Source organism: Bidens hawaiensis, unplaced genomic scaffold, assembly GCF_021521415.1.
Source record: "Bidens hawaiensis isolate Kalapana, Puna unplaced genomic scaffold, B.hawaiensis_p1.1 tig00014334_1, whole genome shotgun sequence".
Lineage (NCBI taxonomy): Eukaryota > Viridiplantae > Streptophyta > Magnoliopsida > Asterales > Asteraceae > Bidens > Bidens hawaiensis.
Window position 1 is genome coordinate 323599 of NW_027492232.1, and position 16520 is coordinate 340118.

General features: G+C 39.3%; 1 protein-coding gene across 1 annotated transcript; it reads right to left on the reverse strand.

Moving 5' to 3' along the window:
* Positions 1 to 13936: 13936 nt before the first annotated feature.
* Positions 13937 to 14896, reverse strand: LOC143546329 (fasciclin-like arabinogalactan protein 11). Its single transcript, XM_077038018.1, has one exon. It carries the CDS (start codon positions 14808 to 14810, stop codon positions 14067 to 14069), a length of 744 nt encoding a protein of 247 aa, XP_076894133.1. The 5' UTR covers positions 14811 to 14896; the 3' UTR covers positions 13937 to 14066.
* Between the last annotated feature and the right edge of the window lie 1624 nt (positions 14897 to 16520).

The window sequence follows — 16520 nt, forward strand, 5'->3', positions numbered from 1 at the left end:
AGTTATAGCAAGTAGGGTATCGTATCACAAGGAGTATGTGGTCAATGCAATTCGTGTACAGACTTTATATTATGAAGTAAATGGTTTTAGTGCTGATCACACAAGCAATTAAAGTGAGTTTAGAGAACTAAGCAATGAACAAGTAAACGAATTTCAAACAGTTAACAAAGCAAATCACACCTGGGAATTCTAGTAAGCAACCAACAGTATCTCATGCAACCTAACCACTTAATTACTAACGATTAACCGAAAACTGATCAATCAGACAAAACCTTAGACATCAACAATTACTTTACACACGGCACTGGTTATCAAACAGTCCTTGCCAGTGTGACTCAGTTAAGGGTAATTGTATGTTTTATCGTATTCAATCTAACCAAACAATTATATGACTAATTATCTAGCAACTGGTAACAGATCGTTCAGACCAACGTAAACCTAAACCGACTGAACACTCAGAAATACCAAACATCAATAATCATATATTAATCATCAATAACAAAACACAAATATTCTTAATCACATGAGAAAAACTGTAAAAGGTTACAAACTATACATCCCGGGTGCGATTCTATTATATTAGCCGAGCCTTGACATCATTGGATCTTCAATACGGATGATATGAATCATATGTAGGGTCTTGGCACGAGTTATGGTGGTGGAAATCGCCTCTTGGAGCGGCTGGAAATCGCCTCTAGCCGCCAAGAATGAGATGGAATGAAAGATAGGTCAAAATGCAGCCAAAAACCCTTTTAAATATGTTGTTACGAACTTCGGACCGTGGCCCACGGTCTCCACCGTGGGTCACGGTGGCTGCCGGGCCATACTGGACCGTGGCCCACGGTCCCACCGTGGGTCACAGTGGCTTCACCGTGGTTCAGAGGCCACGGTATGGTGGCTTCTGTCCGATTTGGGGCTGGCTTGACCGTGGGCCACGGTGGGACACTTTTCCAAAATCTTGTTTTCTTCATATCTTTCTCGTTTCAACTCCGTTTTCTTTGCCGTTTTCGCCCACGTTCTCGTAATTTCATCCTCTATCTCATTATGCTCTGGGAGCTGACTTTCAACCAACTTGTATAGTGGCTCCGATCTTCCCGAGATATCATTCCATGTTCGTACAAGTCTCCAATTTAGCATCTTTAACGATCAATGACCTGAAATACAAAAGCACGTATGAAGTACCGTAAGTTCTAGAATAAACAATTAAAACTCAACAATAAATGAACTAAATGATATACAAATTAACCGACCATCACATCCCCACACTTATCTTTTGTAAGGCCCCGTTCCCGGTAGCCTAACTTTAGCGTCGGATTTACTCATAAACACAGTTCTTACAAATCAGAGTTCATTAAAACTTTCGCGGAATATAAAAACTTTCATAAAACATTTCATAACAAAACACGTCTTGTCTTAAAACATCATTTTGTCTTTCAAAATTAACGAAACATTAAACTTAAACGTCTTGAGTCTTCCGATGCCAGCCTCTTATTCAGTACCACGTGTCTCCTCAAGCTAGCTGCATCATCCTACTCACCTGCGTGCATACTAAAAGTCAGCTACGCTGAGTGAGTTCTAGTTAATCGAACGCCATACAATACATACACATACATACATATCCGTAGATACATATCCATACTTCACTAGTTACCCTTCTGTTCTACGTACATATTTGCTACCATACATACATACATATCTACAATCACTAACCTCAGTCTACCGAGAGTACGTTCATAGTCCGCCGTCTATACCTGTACTCAAGGTCGTGAACACGTAAAAGGTCCGCAGTCCTTACCTATGTTCACCATTTATGGTACGTACAAGGTCTGCGGTCCTTCCCTATACCATCATACATCCACAACACGTACAAGGTCCACAGTCCTTCCCTATGTTGCGACCTAATTCATAGCACGTACGAGGTCCGCAGTCCTCCCCTATGCTACAATTACAGCACGTATAAGGTCCACAGTCCTTTCCTATGCTGAAATACATCCACAACACGTACAAGGTCCACAGTCCTTCCCTATGTTGCAACCTAATTCATAGCACGTACGAGGTCCGCAGTCCTCCCCTATGCTACAAATACAGCACGTATAAGGTTCACAGTCCTTTCCTATGCTGAAACATAGCACGTGTAAGGTCCACAGTCCTTTCCTGTGCTGACGCCTATCTACATTACGTATAAGGTCCGCAGTCCTTATCTACGTTACGTATAAGGTCCGCAGTCCTTATCTACGTTTACATCTATCATCTACATCACGTATAAGGCTCGCAGTCCTTAACTACGCCATCACCAGCCGAATCTATGTCCGACAGAAGCTAGAGGGATTTGCCATCCTAACTTACTATGTCGAACGTAGAACTCACATGCCATTCGTGTACCTATATACACATACTTCACAGATACAATAATTACATTATAACATAAGAACACTCTAGGCGTTCTTTACATCATTCATTTAACAACCATACCCCTTGTCGATACGTGCAATATCCGAAGATCGTTCACGCCCCGACAAGTATTCATTTGAAATATTCATACATCTTCGATATATAATATTCGTACCTTTATTTTTAACCTGACAGTACGTGCAATATCCGAAGATCGTTCGCGTACCGACAAACAATCATTCATATCTATCACACATATCACATATGACATACACTTATCACTTAGGATAAATGTATTAACAACACATCGAGTATGCACACAGCCCCGAAAACATAACAAGGAATGGGGCTAGAAACTCACCTGAACTCTGCTTCTTCCTCTGATAGCTGTAAATCCCTTCTTTAACTGAGCTCGGCTGACTGTATAAGTTACACGTATCAATACTCGCCTGATCCAATCTGGTGGCCTAGTATTAGCATACTTTTACTTATCGTTTTTAACTTATTTCCTAATCGAACTCGGCTTTAGGCGAAGTTAAACCTTAGGCGAACTTGGCTTTAGGCGAAGTTAAACCTTAGGCGAACTCGGCTTTAGGCGAAGTTAAACCTTAGGCGAACTCGGCTTTAGGCGAAGTTAAACCTTAGGCGAACTCGGCTTTAGGCGAAGTTAAACCTTAGGCGAACTCGGCTTTAGGCGAAGTTAAACCTTAGGCGAACTTGGCTTTAGGCGAAGTTAAACCTTAGGCGAACTTGGCTTTAGGCGAAGTTAAACCTTAGGCGAACTTAGCTTTAGGCGAAGTTGTCATCAGGCGAACTTGGCTTTAGGCGAAGTTCATCAGGCGAACTTGGCTTTAGACGAAGTTCATCAGGCGAACTTGGCCTCAGGCGAAGTTATCGCTTTGAAGGCGAAGTTATCGCTTTGAAGGCGAAGTTATCGCTTTGAAGGCGAAGTTGCCCAGTTGCAGGCGAAGTTGCCCAGTTCCGCCGCTGTTTTGGTTTTTATCAATCATTTTGGCGATTTTAACACCCTTCTTATGGTTTAACATCACCCACTACGTTCCCCAACCGTTTCCGGTCGTTTATACACTATAAAGCTTGGATCTTTAAACTTCAAAGATCAAGAATCATACATTTTTGAGCTTGTTTGGATCTCGTTTACTTGTTTAATCACAACTAACCCTCACTCTCTCTCGGATCTGGCTCGGTTCTTCCCTCGGCTGGCGGCGGTGTTGGTGTGTGGTGTGTGTGTTTTGGAGTGTTAGAGGATAGGATGAAATGAGTGATAGTTTAGGGTTTAGGGGATATTTATATCCCTTAAATCCTATGGACCTAAGGCCCATTCTCATTTAACCCATCTCCATTAATCCAAGTCCATAACCCATATCCATTACCCAACACTAGCCCGACCCATACCAACTCCTACTCTATTTATTTATTTCCCGATAACCCGAGTAAACTTTCCCTCTATTATTAAGTAATATAATTAATATCATTTTGGAAATTTCGGGTTGTTACATCTTTTGCTTGCCCTCAAGCAAAACTCTAAAGCAAACATCAACCTCCATCATAGGTATGTAGATTATCGCCATTAATACTAGTAAGGTTTAAGGTCATACCCAGTTGTCACACCCTCAAAATCCACTAACGGAGTTTTACCGTCAGAGGGTGTGAACTAACAGGATCGGATTCATTAGTTATAATCAAACCATAAAACAAAGTTTTCAAACCACGAAAACGTTTACGAGTAATTAAATGCGGAAACGTAAAAACCATGAAATAAATGTTGCGTCACGCAGGACGACTTAAACCAAATGATAACAGTTTTAAAAAAATAGTTTGCATAACAAAAGCGTTTCAAGCAATGCATGATCCTATACCACGCGCCCGCCTCGGCTACCTGAGAATAACATACTAAAAGTGTCAACACGGGGTTGGTGAGTTCACAAGTTTATATAAAATAAAGCGTTTAACGTTTGCGTTCAGCGTTTTGCGTTTCAGCATTTTGCGTTACCAGATAGTGTTATGTCAATTATATATCTATAGGTAGCTAGCCTATAAAACAAGTATTACTAAGTGTTCGACACCGAAGCTGACTGTTTATCATTTGCCTTGCCACCAGGTCTATCCCGACCATGGTATGTGTTTAGCCAAGATTACACCCACTCGACCTCCAGTCGAGTTTAGCGTTGGGTGGGGTTCGTCAAACCCAGTAGTACTACTCAACAATGACTCGCTATTATCCAATACTAAACGGTTCGATGTGAATGAAGGACTTTAGTTATTGCGTTTGCCACTTAGTCTTTACAAGTGATATATAATTTATATTAACAAAATCTTAAATGCGTTTTCGGAGTATGTTATCTCCCCAAGTGAAAAGCGTTTGAAAATAGTTTAGAGGGGTAAGTGAACTCACTGTTTGCGAAGAATTCCCAAAATAAATCACCAAGTGATGCGCGTCACAGAAAACTCTCTCTAGCGTTCTAAAACAACAAGGAGATTTTCTAAGTATCGGAACTAATATCGAGTCTCTAGACCCGGCACATAATTCCCAAGCACAAGATACGTTTCGTGTTTGTTTGTGAATCGTGTGTGACTTAACAAGTACATTTGTGATACGATACAGGTGTGAACAATTATTTACGTGTCATGTATTAATAATGTACATCACTAGCAACTATTCCCTGCAGGGGAAATTTGGTCAAATTATAAAAATTAACTAGCAATTATTCCCCGCAAGGGCAATTTGGTCAAAACACGACAATCAATTAGTAATTACCATGTTTCATGCAACTTTTACAAAATTCAGCAACAAATTTTCTTATTGACAGAATTCTACTTGAAAAACTAGTCTATTCCACCAATCATAGCATCTCAATTAATTTACCAAAAATCATCACAAAAGCATGTATGTCTTAGGTTTCCATAACATATTTTATTATCTTTTTATTCCACATAGGTTTCTCACAATAATCAAATCATTACAGCAAACTCATAACAGTCAAATTCATGCGCAACAGAATTTTATTTGAAATTCCTGTTAAACGAAAAATCCAACAAATGAAAGACCACTTGGGTTAGGTTCCTAACTCAACAAGTCAACTTCCAGAAGTGGAACCAACCCAATTGGTCTCGTGGTTCATGAGATATAACATTTACAAAACAACCTAACAGCAGGTCTAACAACTCAGCTTTGCACAACGTTTTTGTAAAATCATAAAGGTTAACTTTTACACGTCCAAAAATTGCAAATTTATATTCTTTAGAAACTAGACTCAACCTAGTTTACTGTAGTATCAATAATCTCAACAAATTTTCACATTTACACCCCGATACAGTCAATTGAACATCAACAACACAATCTGTCCAGAAACTGTTTGCAACAAAACTCAACCTATTAACTATCTATGGACCATAATCCGTTCATATGACCTTATAGACACCATAATCATTATCCATGCACATCAAATACACATTACATCCATGATTAGAGTTTTACTTGAACTCAAAATTAAGAAACAAACGATTAACATGCAATAACACCAATACTAGCTATCAATTCAACAATCAATACATCTTTCAATCAAAACAAGACATATGAACATCATGTATATAATTTCCAGATTTTAGGGTTTATAATTATACCTTCCAAAGCACAAAAATAAGCAAGGGGAAGGTAGAAGGTGACTAGAATCGGGTGTAGGATGCTTCAATTGTGAAAACCAAGATCAAGAACCAAGCAATATGTGTGTGTATGAGGGCCGATCGCAAGGAGGGGGGGGTAGGCTGCCGTCGGGTTTTGTGAGGGAAAGAGAGAGGGGAGTTAGGGTTTTATAATATTATTAATAATAATCATATTACATCTAGGTCCCTCCACTTTCAAATGTTACTTTTCTAGCTTAATTAACTAGTTCTAGCACATTGAGTTAACGCTTATAACAATGTTATCACATAACACATAAGTCTAACACATAATTATCACATAATTATTGTTTTGACGTTTTTCGTTTATTCACCAATTGTTTGCGTCAACTCGTTTGCGTTTCGGTGCAATTCCCGAAAGACTACACATGTAGTAAGTGTCAAGCGTCATTTAAACCCTAGTTTAAATGTAATGAGGTGTGCGTTATAGATTCAATAATTTTTAAGTTTGAATTGACGGAGTTGAGTTAACGGAGTTAACCTGAAATTGACGATTGTCACACTAGTTCCCAGACTGACACTGTTTATAGATTGACATCTCACAAATACAGTTTAATGCTATAATAAAAACAATAGAGCCGCCCAGACAGGTGTACTTTGTTTCCGGTTAAGTTACACATGCAAATACCTCTCGTAATATAACATCTCTCATCTCGGTTTAATATATGGACTAGCAAAAGATGTGCTAGTATCACTCTGCTCTCAGTATAACTCATAAACAGGTATCCATCCATAAAACTGCTTTGACACAAATGCAAATTAAGAGGTCTTAAAAGGGTTGTAACGGTGCCAGGTGTAACGGTATGGAAGAGAAATATTTAAGTAGCTCAAACAATCCGACCCGGCTTATTACAAAACATCTAAATAAACAAAACTGCTATAGAAACTGATTGACTTATTATAAAACCTCTAAATAAGCAAACTAACATACATACTGATTTCATATTTTTTTTCTTTTTTTCTTTTTTACATAAACGAACTACTGAATACATAACTGAATATAAACAGACATTTTTTTTAAGAATAATAACGTGATGCTTAATAATGGAACAAATACAAATACAAAAACAAAAATAAATGCAATTACAAATAAACTTAGTAAGCCGGATCGTCTCATTACATAATGTCGGGGGTTAAACAATTGAAAATTAAGTCCAAGAAAGGTTTTCTAAGGGACCCAACCCCCCGCCCTCACATTAACCTCACCTCATATGTGTAATAATGAAGCCCCAGCCCCCCAATACCCACACTCACGCTCATCCAGAAGAGGCTTAACCTAGTTGCCTCTATCACTTTTTCATTTTGCCAACTGTGATCCCGTAATCCATGAACATCAGTGAAAGCACTCAAATGACATGTGTGTACTATATATTCTATGTGTATTATATATATATTTGGGTCAACTCACACACGTACCGGAGGAATAGGGTTGACGATATAAACTTGTGTACCTGTCCCTATGACTCATTATCCCCGCCTAAACGACCCCATTTTCAACTTCTCGTTATAAAAACATTTGTGAGTAAGACTAATAAGACGCTGAAAAACCAACCATGACCATAAACCTATGACTTGGCATTAATGGCAATAATTAACAGTTAACAACTTTGGTTTTTGAACACTCTTCGAGGTACTATCGGGCTAAAAATTTTCAAATTTCCCCCATCCCCACACTTGAGGTTTACATTGTCCTCAATGTAAGAATACTTAACATTGTTCTCAAAGTTAAAAAGGATCGAACGATTAATGAACATTTGAGGGACGGGATTGAAATTGACTTTGTGACTATTAAGCAATTTTAAAATTTCGGGACTCATGTGTGGCGGTTCTACTAACAGTTATACAATTACACTTTTAACGTTTAAAGTAATAAAAACAAAATAAATTATGAAACTGAAATCACCTGATTTTAACGGGACTGGAGAAGGACCAGTCGGCTCGCGAACTCTCATAAACACTCGTATACTCTCGTCTCGACCAAGTACCAAACTGACAATCGAACCTGCAAAATCTCGAAACGTGTAGAAGCAAGCTTCTCACAAGTGTAAGACATAGGTCTTTTAAGAGTTACGAAAATGAATATTTGTTAATTTTATTAAAACAATTACCGAGCCAAATTAATTCGTTTCATAATAGATTCTGTTAAAGTGATTAAAAAATTTAAAAGACCTAACTCACTTTCGTAGGAATCACGATTGCATTTAGCGTATGCAACAAGCCCTGTAAACCCCCCTGTAGCCCGCGAGGACGAGTGGGGTCTCGTGAGAGTTTATAGTGAACTACACCCACAAAGTTCCAAATACAACAAAATTTACACGTACCCGGATTAACCACAGCAAAAAGAACATGAAAGCACTCTGGATAGCTTAACTGAAACTTCGTTTTATGATGGTGCGGTATCCCCACACTTAGCTTTTGCTATGATGGTACGCTTGGAATACAATTAGTAATATAAAAACTAAAATAAAATGAAAACTAAAAATATACAAAATGTACAATTACCACCCTTTTTAAACTTGTATGCCATTCAAGGTGGGCGTCTAGCTCGCTTCCGTGCAACCTTCTCATTATAAGCACGCTTTTCTTCAATCATTTGTTGCCAGTATTCCGATAGGCCACAATCTGTCCCGAACATCCTCAATCTCCATTCTCGATCATTTTGTTTGGGTGGCTGTCTCACTTTCTTCTTCCTTGGTCGGTTACCTTTCTCTTCCACCTTTTCACTATGTAGTTTCTCAAATCCCTTCTTATCTATCCTGTCAATCACAAATCATTCCTCTTTTCTACGATCCTTGTCCAAGGATACACACTTGTCAACAAGAGGGTTAGTAGAATTTTCAAACAATAATAACCGTTTATCACGGTCTCCACACTTGATTCCCAAAACCCCCTTAGCACAATCAATTATCGCACGTGCTGTGGCGAGGAATGGCCTACCCAATATGACTTGTGGTTGTGTATTATTCCCACGTTTAGCATAGTCAAGTACAAGAAAGTCAACTGGGTAGAAAAATTCCTCCACCTGAACCATTACAATAGTCACCATGCCCCGGGGAAGTGTATGAGTTTGGTCCGCCAACATCACGGTGGTGTTTACATTTCTAATGGGCCAAATTCATAGTGATCATATAAACTACCGGGCATGATACTAACACATGCTCCAAGATCTAGAAGTGCCCGATCAGTTTTAAATTTCCCGATTTGAATTGATAAAAGCGGCACTCCTGGGTCTTGGAGTTTACTTGAGGTGGTATTATTCTCCACCTCCTCATCTCTCATGTTGGTCAATTTACCATTTAAACATTTTTCACATGTGCAATTTTCACAAAAAGGCATTTCATATGTTTTTGGTTCTGATTCATTTTGGAAAATTGATTCATTTTGACCGACACAATCACTCTCACCACTAATATCTTCCACCACCTCCTCAACAAACTGTGGTGGTGAATCCACTTCAACACTAGAAATTTCAAAATGAGAAAAAAGACTTACAACATTGATGTGCACATTGTTTCCCTTCTTGGAGCTTGAGCAGTAATGGTTCGGGTTGACTGTAGTATCACTCGGGAGTTGACCTGCACTGTTTTGCAACTTTGCTATATCTGCTGCGAGCTGATCAATCTGCTTTGACATTGACCCTGCTGACTTATCATGTAACTCAAACTGTTTCTTCGTTTCAGCCTTATGATCTGTCGTAAACTTCATCAATGCATCCAACTTTGAGTGCACCGACTCATCCGCATTTCTCGAGGACTCCCTCTGCTGGTCCTGATTACCCGATGAATTTTCACCCCGGTTACCGTCTCTGTTATACCCCCGATTCTGATTACTCGAACCCTGCTGATAACCGCTCTGGCGGTAATTACCCTGCGATCTGTTCTGACTCGATCCTTGAAAGTTCGGGTTCAACTGAGAAGACGCGTTCCCGTAACAAAAATTCGGGTGATTCCTCAGGCCCCGGTGATATGTGTTTGAATTGAACCCTTGACCTTTGGAATCCCAGTAAGCACAATTAACTTCCTCGGTGTCATCCTCCTCATCATCATCATAATACTCGGGGCAATTTTCTGCCTTATGCCCGAGTTCACCACAGTCTTCACAAACCGGGAATTTCACTCCAACTTTCCCTACTTCTTTCTTCTTACCCTTTCTGTACCCAGCCAGTTCACGTTCTAATTCAGCGATTCTTTCAGACTCACTCGTGACTGACTTAACCGATCTGGATGAATTACCACGTCTTCATCTTTCAGCTGCTGCTTCTGCCTTCGAATCTTCACACATGAACTCTAAATATTCCCAATCATCTTCCTCCGGCTAATTCAACAACTGATTATTACACGAGGCCTTAAGATGCTTTCGGTCCTCATACGTCAAACCATTAACAAAGCACTTTTCCAGTTCCCACAGTTCAATTTGGTGATGTGGGCATTTTCTGATCATATCCTTATACCTGGTAAAAGCTTCATGGAATAACTCACCTGGTAACTGTGAAAAGTGACGAATGTCTGAACGGGCCTCGGTAGTCTTCGACTGTGAATAAAACTTGTTTAGAAAGACTTATTGCATCTCGGCCCAGTTTCTGATACTGTGTTTTGGTAACGAGTTAAACCACAGTTTCGCTTTGTCTTTTAATGAGAACTGGAATAACCGCAACCGGACTTCATCCTGAACGAACTTACCATCACCAATAGACCCGCAAACAGCCGAAAAATCAATCAAGTGTGAATACGGGTCTTCCGAAGCCATCCCGTTGAAATGAGGAACGATGTTGATGTATGATGGCTGGGACTTGAAAGTTTGTTGTCCCGGCACTCGTTCCTGTGGGAGCAACGGGGATGCTCCGTCTGAGATAGCCGGTCTGTACCGGCTGTTAACACCATGAGCCGGGGCTATGTAATTTCTCCTTTGCCCCCCGGGGTTCCCATACCGCCCTGCTTAACCGGAATACCACGAATTCTTTCGGGCCGTTCACCCGATTTACACTTTCTCGATCTCTTCGGTGTCTGTTAACGGGTTCAGCCCGTCTTCGATTTACTGGCTCCTCCACCTCATCTTCATAATTATTTTCACCCTCAATTTCTGGTTCACCAACCTCGTTCTCGGGTTCAACCTCCCGATTTCTCCTAACCCATCGATCAACCTCATCATCAGCTGCCCGAAAACCCTCGTTTCCATTATTCTCTTCACCGTCATCCTCATCCTCAGTCGGAACACTCGATCGGACATCATCAATATCTATCCTAACTCGGCGGTTTGGGTTATTATTTGGAGCGGATGGTCCGGCTTGGTCAAAGTTGAGGTTTAAGTTTCGGTTAAGGTTTTGATTTCGGGTTCTGGAGGCACCAGCTGAGTTGTTTTGGTTATTCTGGTTATTGAAGTTTGGTGGGTCGGGTATGTTTTCTGGGTGAAACATTTTGGTTTGTGGAAGTGGATCTTGGTTTTGGTTATCGTTTTGGTTCTGGTTCTGGTTTTGATTCTGGTTTTGTTCTTCCATTTCTGAGTTTCGGTTTTGCACTCAGTGCTGCCGAGCTAACCTCTCGATTTCGGGCTCGTAAACTAACGGAGACAGTCAGCCCGAATCGCGGGTGCGCATAAACCTGTAATCTGCACAACTAACACAACCCACGTAAAATGAAAAAATACAAATAAAATAAAGTAAAATAAAATTTAAACTAAAAACTGAAAATTAAATAAAACACGAAAATCAAATAACACGAAAAACAAAAAGCGCACTAACTCCCCGGCAACGGCGCCATTTTGATGATCGTCGTTTGAGTCAATCAAAAACCTAATTATTCTAAATAGTTATAGCAAGTAGGGTATCGTATGACAAGGAGTATGTGGTCAATGCAATTCGTGTACAGACTTTATATTATGAAGTAAATGGTTTTAGTGCTGATCACACAAGCAATTAAAGTGAGTTTAGAGAACTAAGCAATGAACAAGTAAACGAATTTCAAACAATTAACAAAGCAAATCACACCCCGGGAATTCTAGTAAGCAACCAACAGTATCTCATGCAACCTAACCACTTAATTACTAACGATTAACCGAAAACTGATCAATCAGACAAAACCTTAGACATCAACAATTACTTTACACACGACACTGGTTATCAAACAGTCCTTGCCAGTGTGACTCAGTTAAGGGTAATTGTATGTTTTATCGTATTCAATCTAACCAAACAGTTATATGACTAATTATCTAGCAACTGGTAACGGATCGTTCAGACCAACGTAAACCTAAACCGACCGAACACTCAGAAATACCAAACATCAATAATCATATATTAATCATCAATAACAAAACACAAATATTCTTAATCACATGAGAAAAACTGTAAAAGGTTACAAACTATACATCCCGAGTGCGATTCTATGAGATTAGCCGAGCCATGACATCATTGGATCTTCAATACGGATGATATGAATCATATGTAGGGTCTTGGCAACAGTTATGGTGGTGGAAATCGCCTCTTGGAGCGGCTGGAAATCGCCTCTAGCCGCCAAGAATGAGATGGAATGAAAGATAGGTCAAAATGCAGCCAAAAACCCTTTTAAATATGTTGTTACGAACTTCGGACCGTGGCCCACGGTCTCCACCGTGGGTCACGGTGGCTGCCAGGCCATACTGGACCGTGGCCCACGGTCCCACCGTGGGTCACAGTGGCTTCACCGTGGTTCAGAGGCCACGGTATGGTGGCTTCTGTCCGATTTTGGGCTAGCTTGACCGTGGGCCACGGTGGGACACTTTCCCAAAATCTTGTTTTCTTCATATCTTTCTCGTTTCAACTCCGTTTTCTTTGCCGTTTTCGCCCACGTTCTCGTAATTTCATCCTCTATCTCATTATGCTCTGGGAGCTGACTTTCAACCAACTTGTATAGTGGCTCCGATCTTCCCGAGATATCATTCCATGCTCGTACAAGTCTCCAATTTAGCATCTTTAACGATCAATGACCTGAAATACAAAAGCACGTATGAAGTACCGTAAGTTCTAGAATAAACAATTAAAACTCAACAATAAATGAACTAAATGATATACAAATTAACCGACCATCACCCTCCATCGGTCCAACCCTCTTAATTTCTCCACATAATAGTTAATTAATTATATGTTAGGTTGTGGTTAACGGTGTGGAAGTTACTTGACTTTCGTTTGACGATTAGAAACGAAGCGGTGCGATCATCTCATCATTGCGCCAGTTCGTTTGGTTTTAAAGGCTGGTCGAACAAGTTCTTTGTAACCTTACTTCCAATTTCAGTTAGAACCGACCAACTAAAAGATATCAATGAGAGTAGTCTTAGCATGCACCATTTTTTGAAAGTAAAAACTCTTTTTCATGTCATGTTACATTGTTATTTAGTTTTTGCCATGAACTCATAATTGGGCTGGGCTTAAAAAGCCCATAATACTTCCATGGGTTCAGGGGTTTTAGGCCCATACTAAATCTAAATAACCCATACTTTTCAAATGTTAATTACATATGAAGTGTTCGGAAATTCAACGAATTTATGTACATCTAATTATCCATTTGCTCTACGAGGACATGTTGTAATAACCGAAGTGGTCATTAAACCGACTGATTAAATCATATCACGTTATTAATAATTATAAAACATATTATAAAAAAATAAATAAAATGTCGAATAATTTTATCTTTTCTCGTGAATTTACAATTACAATGGTAAAAATCATATCGCGTTATAACATTTAATATCAGTAACCTTTTTATTATCAGTCTATAAGTTTATAGCGTTACATTTTTGAACTGATACATTTAGTAGACTTATATGGTCACACACAAAAGAAGTATATATGGACACAGCCAAGAAAAAATAGTTATAAAATTCAATAAATCGTACATATCGTATAATTCAAAGATAGAATGGGTAACAAATATAGCATAGGCCGTTGATTATTCAAAAAGCACACATGCAATGTACTAATAATAAAAATGACCAAATATTGATCATTTTCACAAATAGAACATTGTGATCAATGCAACCACTCCTATGGACCACCCATGCAAATGGGTACCAAAAGCAACAGCACTGGAAGCGTCCACGCTGGCGCTTCCTGCATCTGTTGTTGGAGCGTCATCATCGGCCCCAGATTTCTTCTTTTTCAGAGGTTCGGGGGCCGGGGCTGGGGAAGGCGTGCCAAACAGGCTCATTGGTAACAACACTTTATCCACTTGGTACACGGCAAGTGTACCATCCGTGTAGATACTATTCGACACGGTGGTATCCACCACCCCGGTTGTGACGTTCACTTGGTTGCCAGCAGCGGTTACATTTAGCGGGAACTTATCGCTAGCGGTGTCTCCTGCCTGTGTCCGTAACGGGTTACTAACCGTTTGAAGTTGCGAATTTGTGAGGTATGTTGGGACAACATGAAATTGCAACAACGAGACCTTTTGTTGATCGGAGAGGGAGTTTAGGGTCCCGGGTTTGAGGGAAGCGAAGGCATTGTCGGTTGGGGCGAAGACCGTCATCCCTTGGTTGGAATTGTTTAGTTGTGTGTTGATTTGATCACTTAATTGTGTGGATTTCATGAGGCGGATGAGGGTGGTGAATTGACCGGCTTTTTCGAGGATCTTGGTGATGTTGGTGGGGCCGGTTGGTCCGGGTGCCGGAGCTTGGGCTAAGGTGGTGGTGACGGTGGTGCATTGGAGGATGACTAGTAGTAGTGGTAAGGATAACAAGAAAGTTGTTGCCATGTTTCAAGAAAATGAAAGGTGGAGACTTGAATTGTTTGATAATATGGGAATGTGTTGAGGGGATAGAGGGGTTTTATGGGGTGTTGGTTTGGTGGGATGGTCTTGTTTTAGTTGGAAAGGTTATAATTTGAGTTGGTGGTGTGTTACAATTGAAGTACCAACCATGTGTGTGTCCAAGCATTTACAAGTCATATGTTTAATTGCTTTCTTTAGTTATTGTTTCTTTGTTACTAACTTGTAATTAGACAACTAAACCAATTTAATTAGAGAAGATAAATACTTGTAAATTTTGTTTTGATTGTAAAGCAATATACATATTAGGTTATGCTCTCATACGTCTACTTAAAACTGGTTATGTATCGAAGACATCCTATGTTATATTATTGCATATAATAAATCAAAATAATAAAAATTAAGGTAATTAGTAGCAATGATGATATGAAAGAAGAATGTAAAAGGACAGGTTGTAGTTTGCTTAGGAAGGAAGGTTGAAGATACACAACTTAATGTTATCATATCAAATAATCAAAGTGTGTGTGGGGGGTCAAGTGGGTCGCTTTCTAACTTAGAATATAAGTTACTGTCACATTCTAGTGTCCAAGGCCTTGTTGGAAAGTAATTGGGCTTGTTTCATTTGTATAAGCCCAAACCAATACTTTCCCAATACATTTTCCATGAATTCAAACAACCGCTAGTTCCACTTCCACACTACCACTGGCCCACTTTCACATATACCTCAACTCACAATAGTTTAATGATGTGCATCTTGTCTAATTTCAATCAATATATTAAAAAGAATCTAATTTAATCTTAATAATACATGTTGACACCTATTTTCGTTTGCAATAATTCATATGCCAATCCTGAGATTTATTTTCGTTTCTAAAGGTAATCCTTTTCCAATGAAGAATGAGCTTCGTATGCGCTTAATGGACAAGCGACTTACTGTTATGCCAGTCATAATGCTTTAAATTGTTGTCAGACGACATAAAGTTAATTAGGGCCAAACAAAGGTACTTGACCGTTAGAGTGAGATTGCATTTGACAACAAAACTATATCACATGGTATAATTTTCTCATTGGTAAATTCAATTAATGTACCAAATTAACCACTTTTGTTTTTGTTTAATACCCATTCCAAAGCTCGCTCGACCTTTTGAACTAAAGAAGTTTATAAACCGAGGTCTTTTTTATAAAGAAAAATATTTTCATTTAAAGTACCATCATATAGATATACGAAGACACACATTTTTTAGAACATGATTTCTAAAAGACACAAAATCACCATTTCGATAGAAAGTTCAAGAGACCGTGGGAAAAAGATGAAAAATATATTAAATGTGAATCGAACAGTTAAATCCTTATAGGCTATCAACTAAAACTCATTTTATTTTTCTACATTCGAACCGCGTTTTGTTCAATGTGGTACTTTACAAGGTATACGTGTTTCAATCCATTTTTTTGGTGTCACAAAAAGTTATAAAAATAATAATAATAATAATAATAATAATAATAATAATAATGTTGATTGCAATCAAGAATGCAATGAATATGTGTCGTGTGTTTTGTTTATTGATAAAGACACCGAACCCAGGGACCGCCACCACCAAATGACTTGGAGGTCCAACACGTCCCAAGTCAATACCGACCTTATCATCTTCGATTGTGGGCGTGGACCATGTGGCGGTGACGGTGCCATCAGTCTAGTGC

Coding starts and splice junctions, on each gene's coding strand:
- LOC143546329 (XM_077038018.1), bottom strand. CDS start 14,810: ATGGCAACAACTTTCTTGTTATCCTTACCACTACTACTAGTCATCCTC.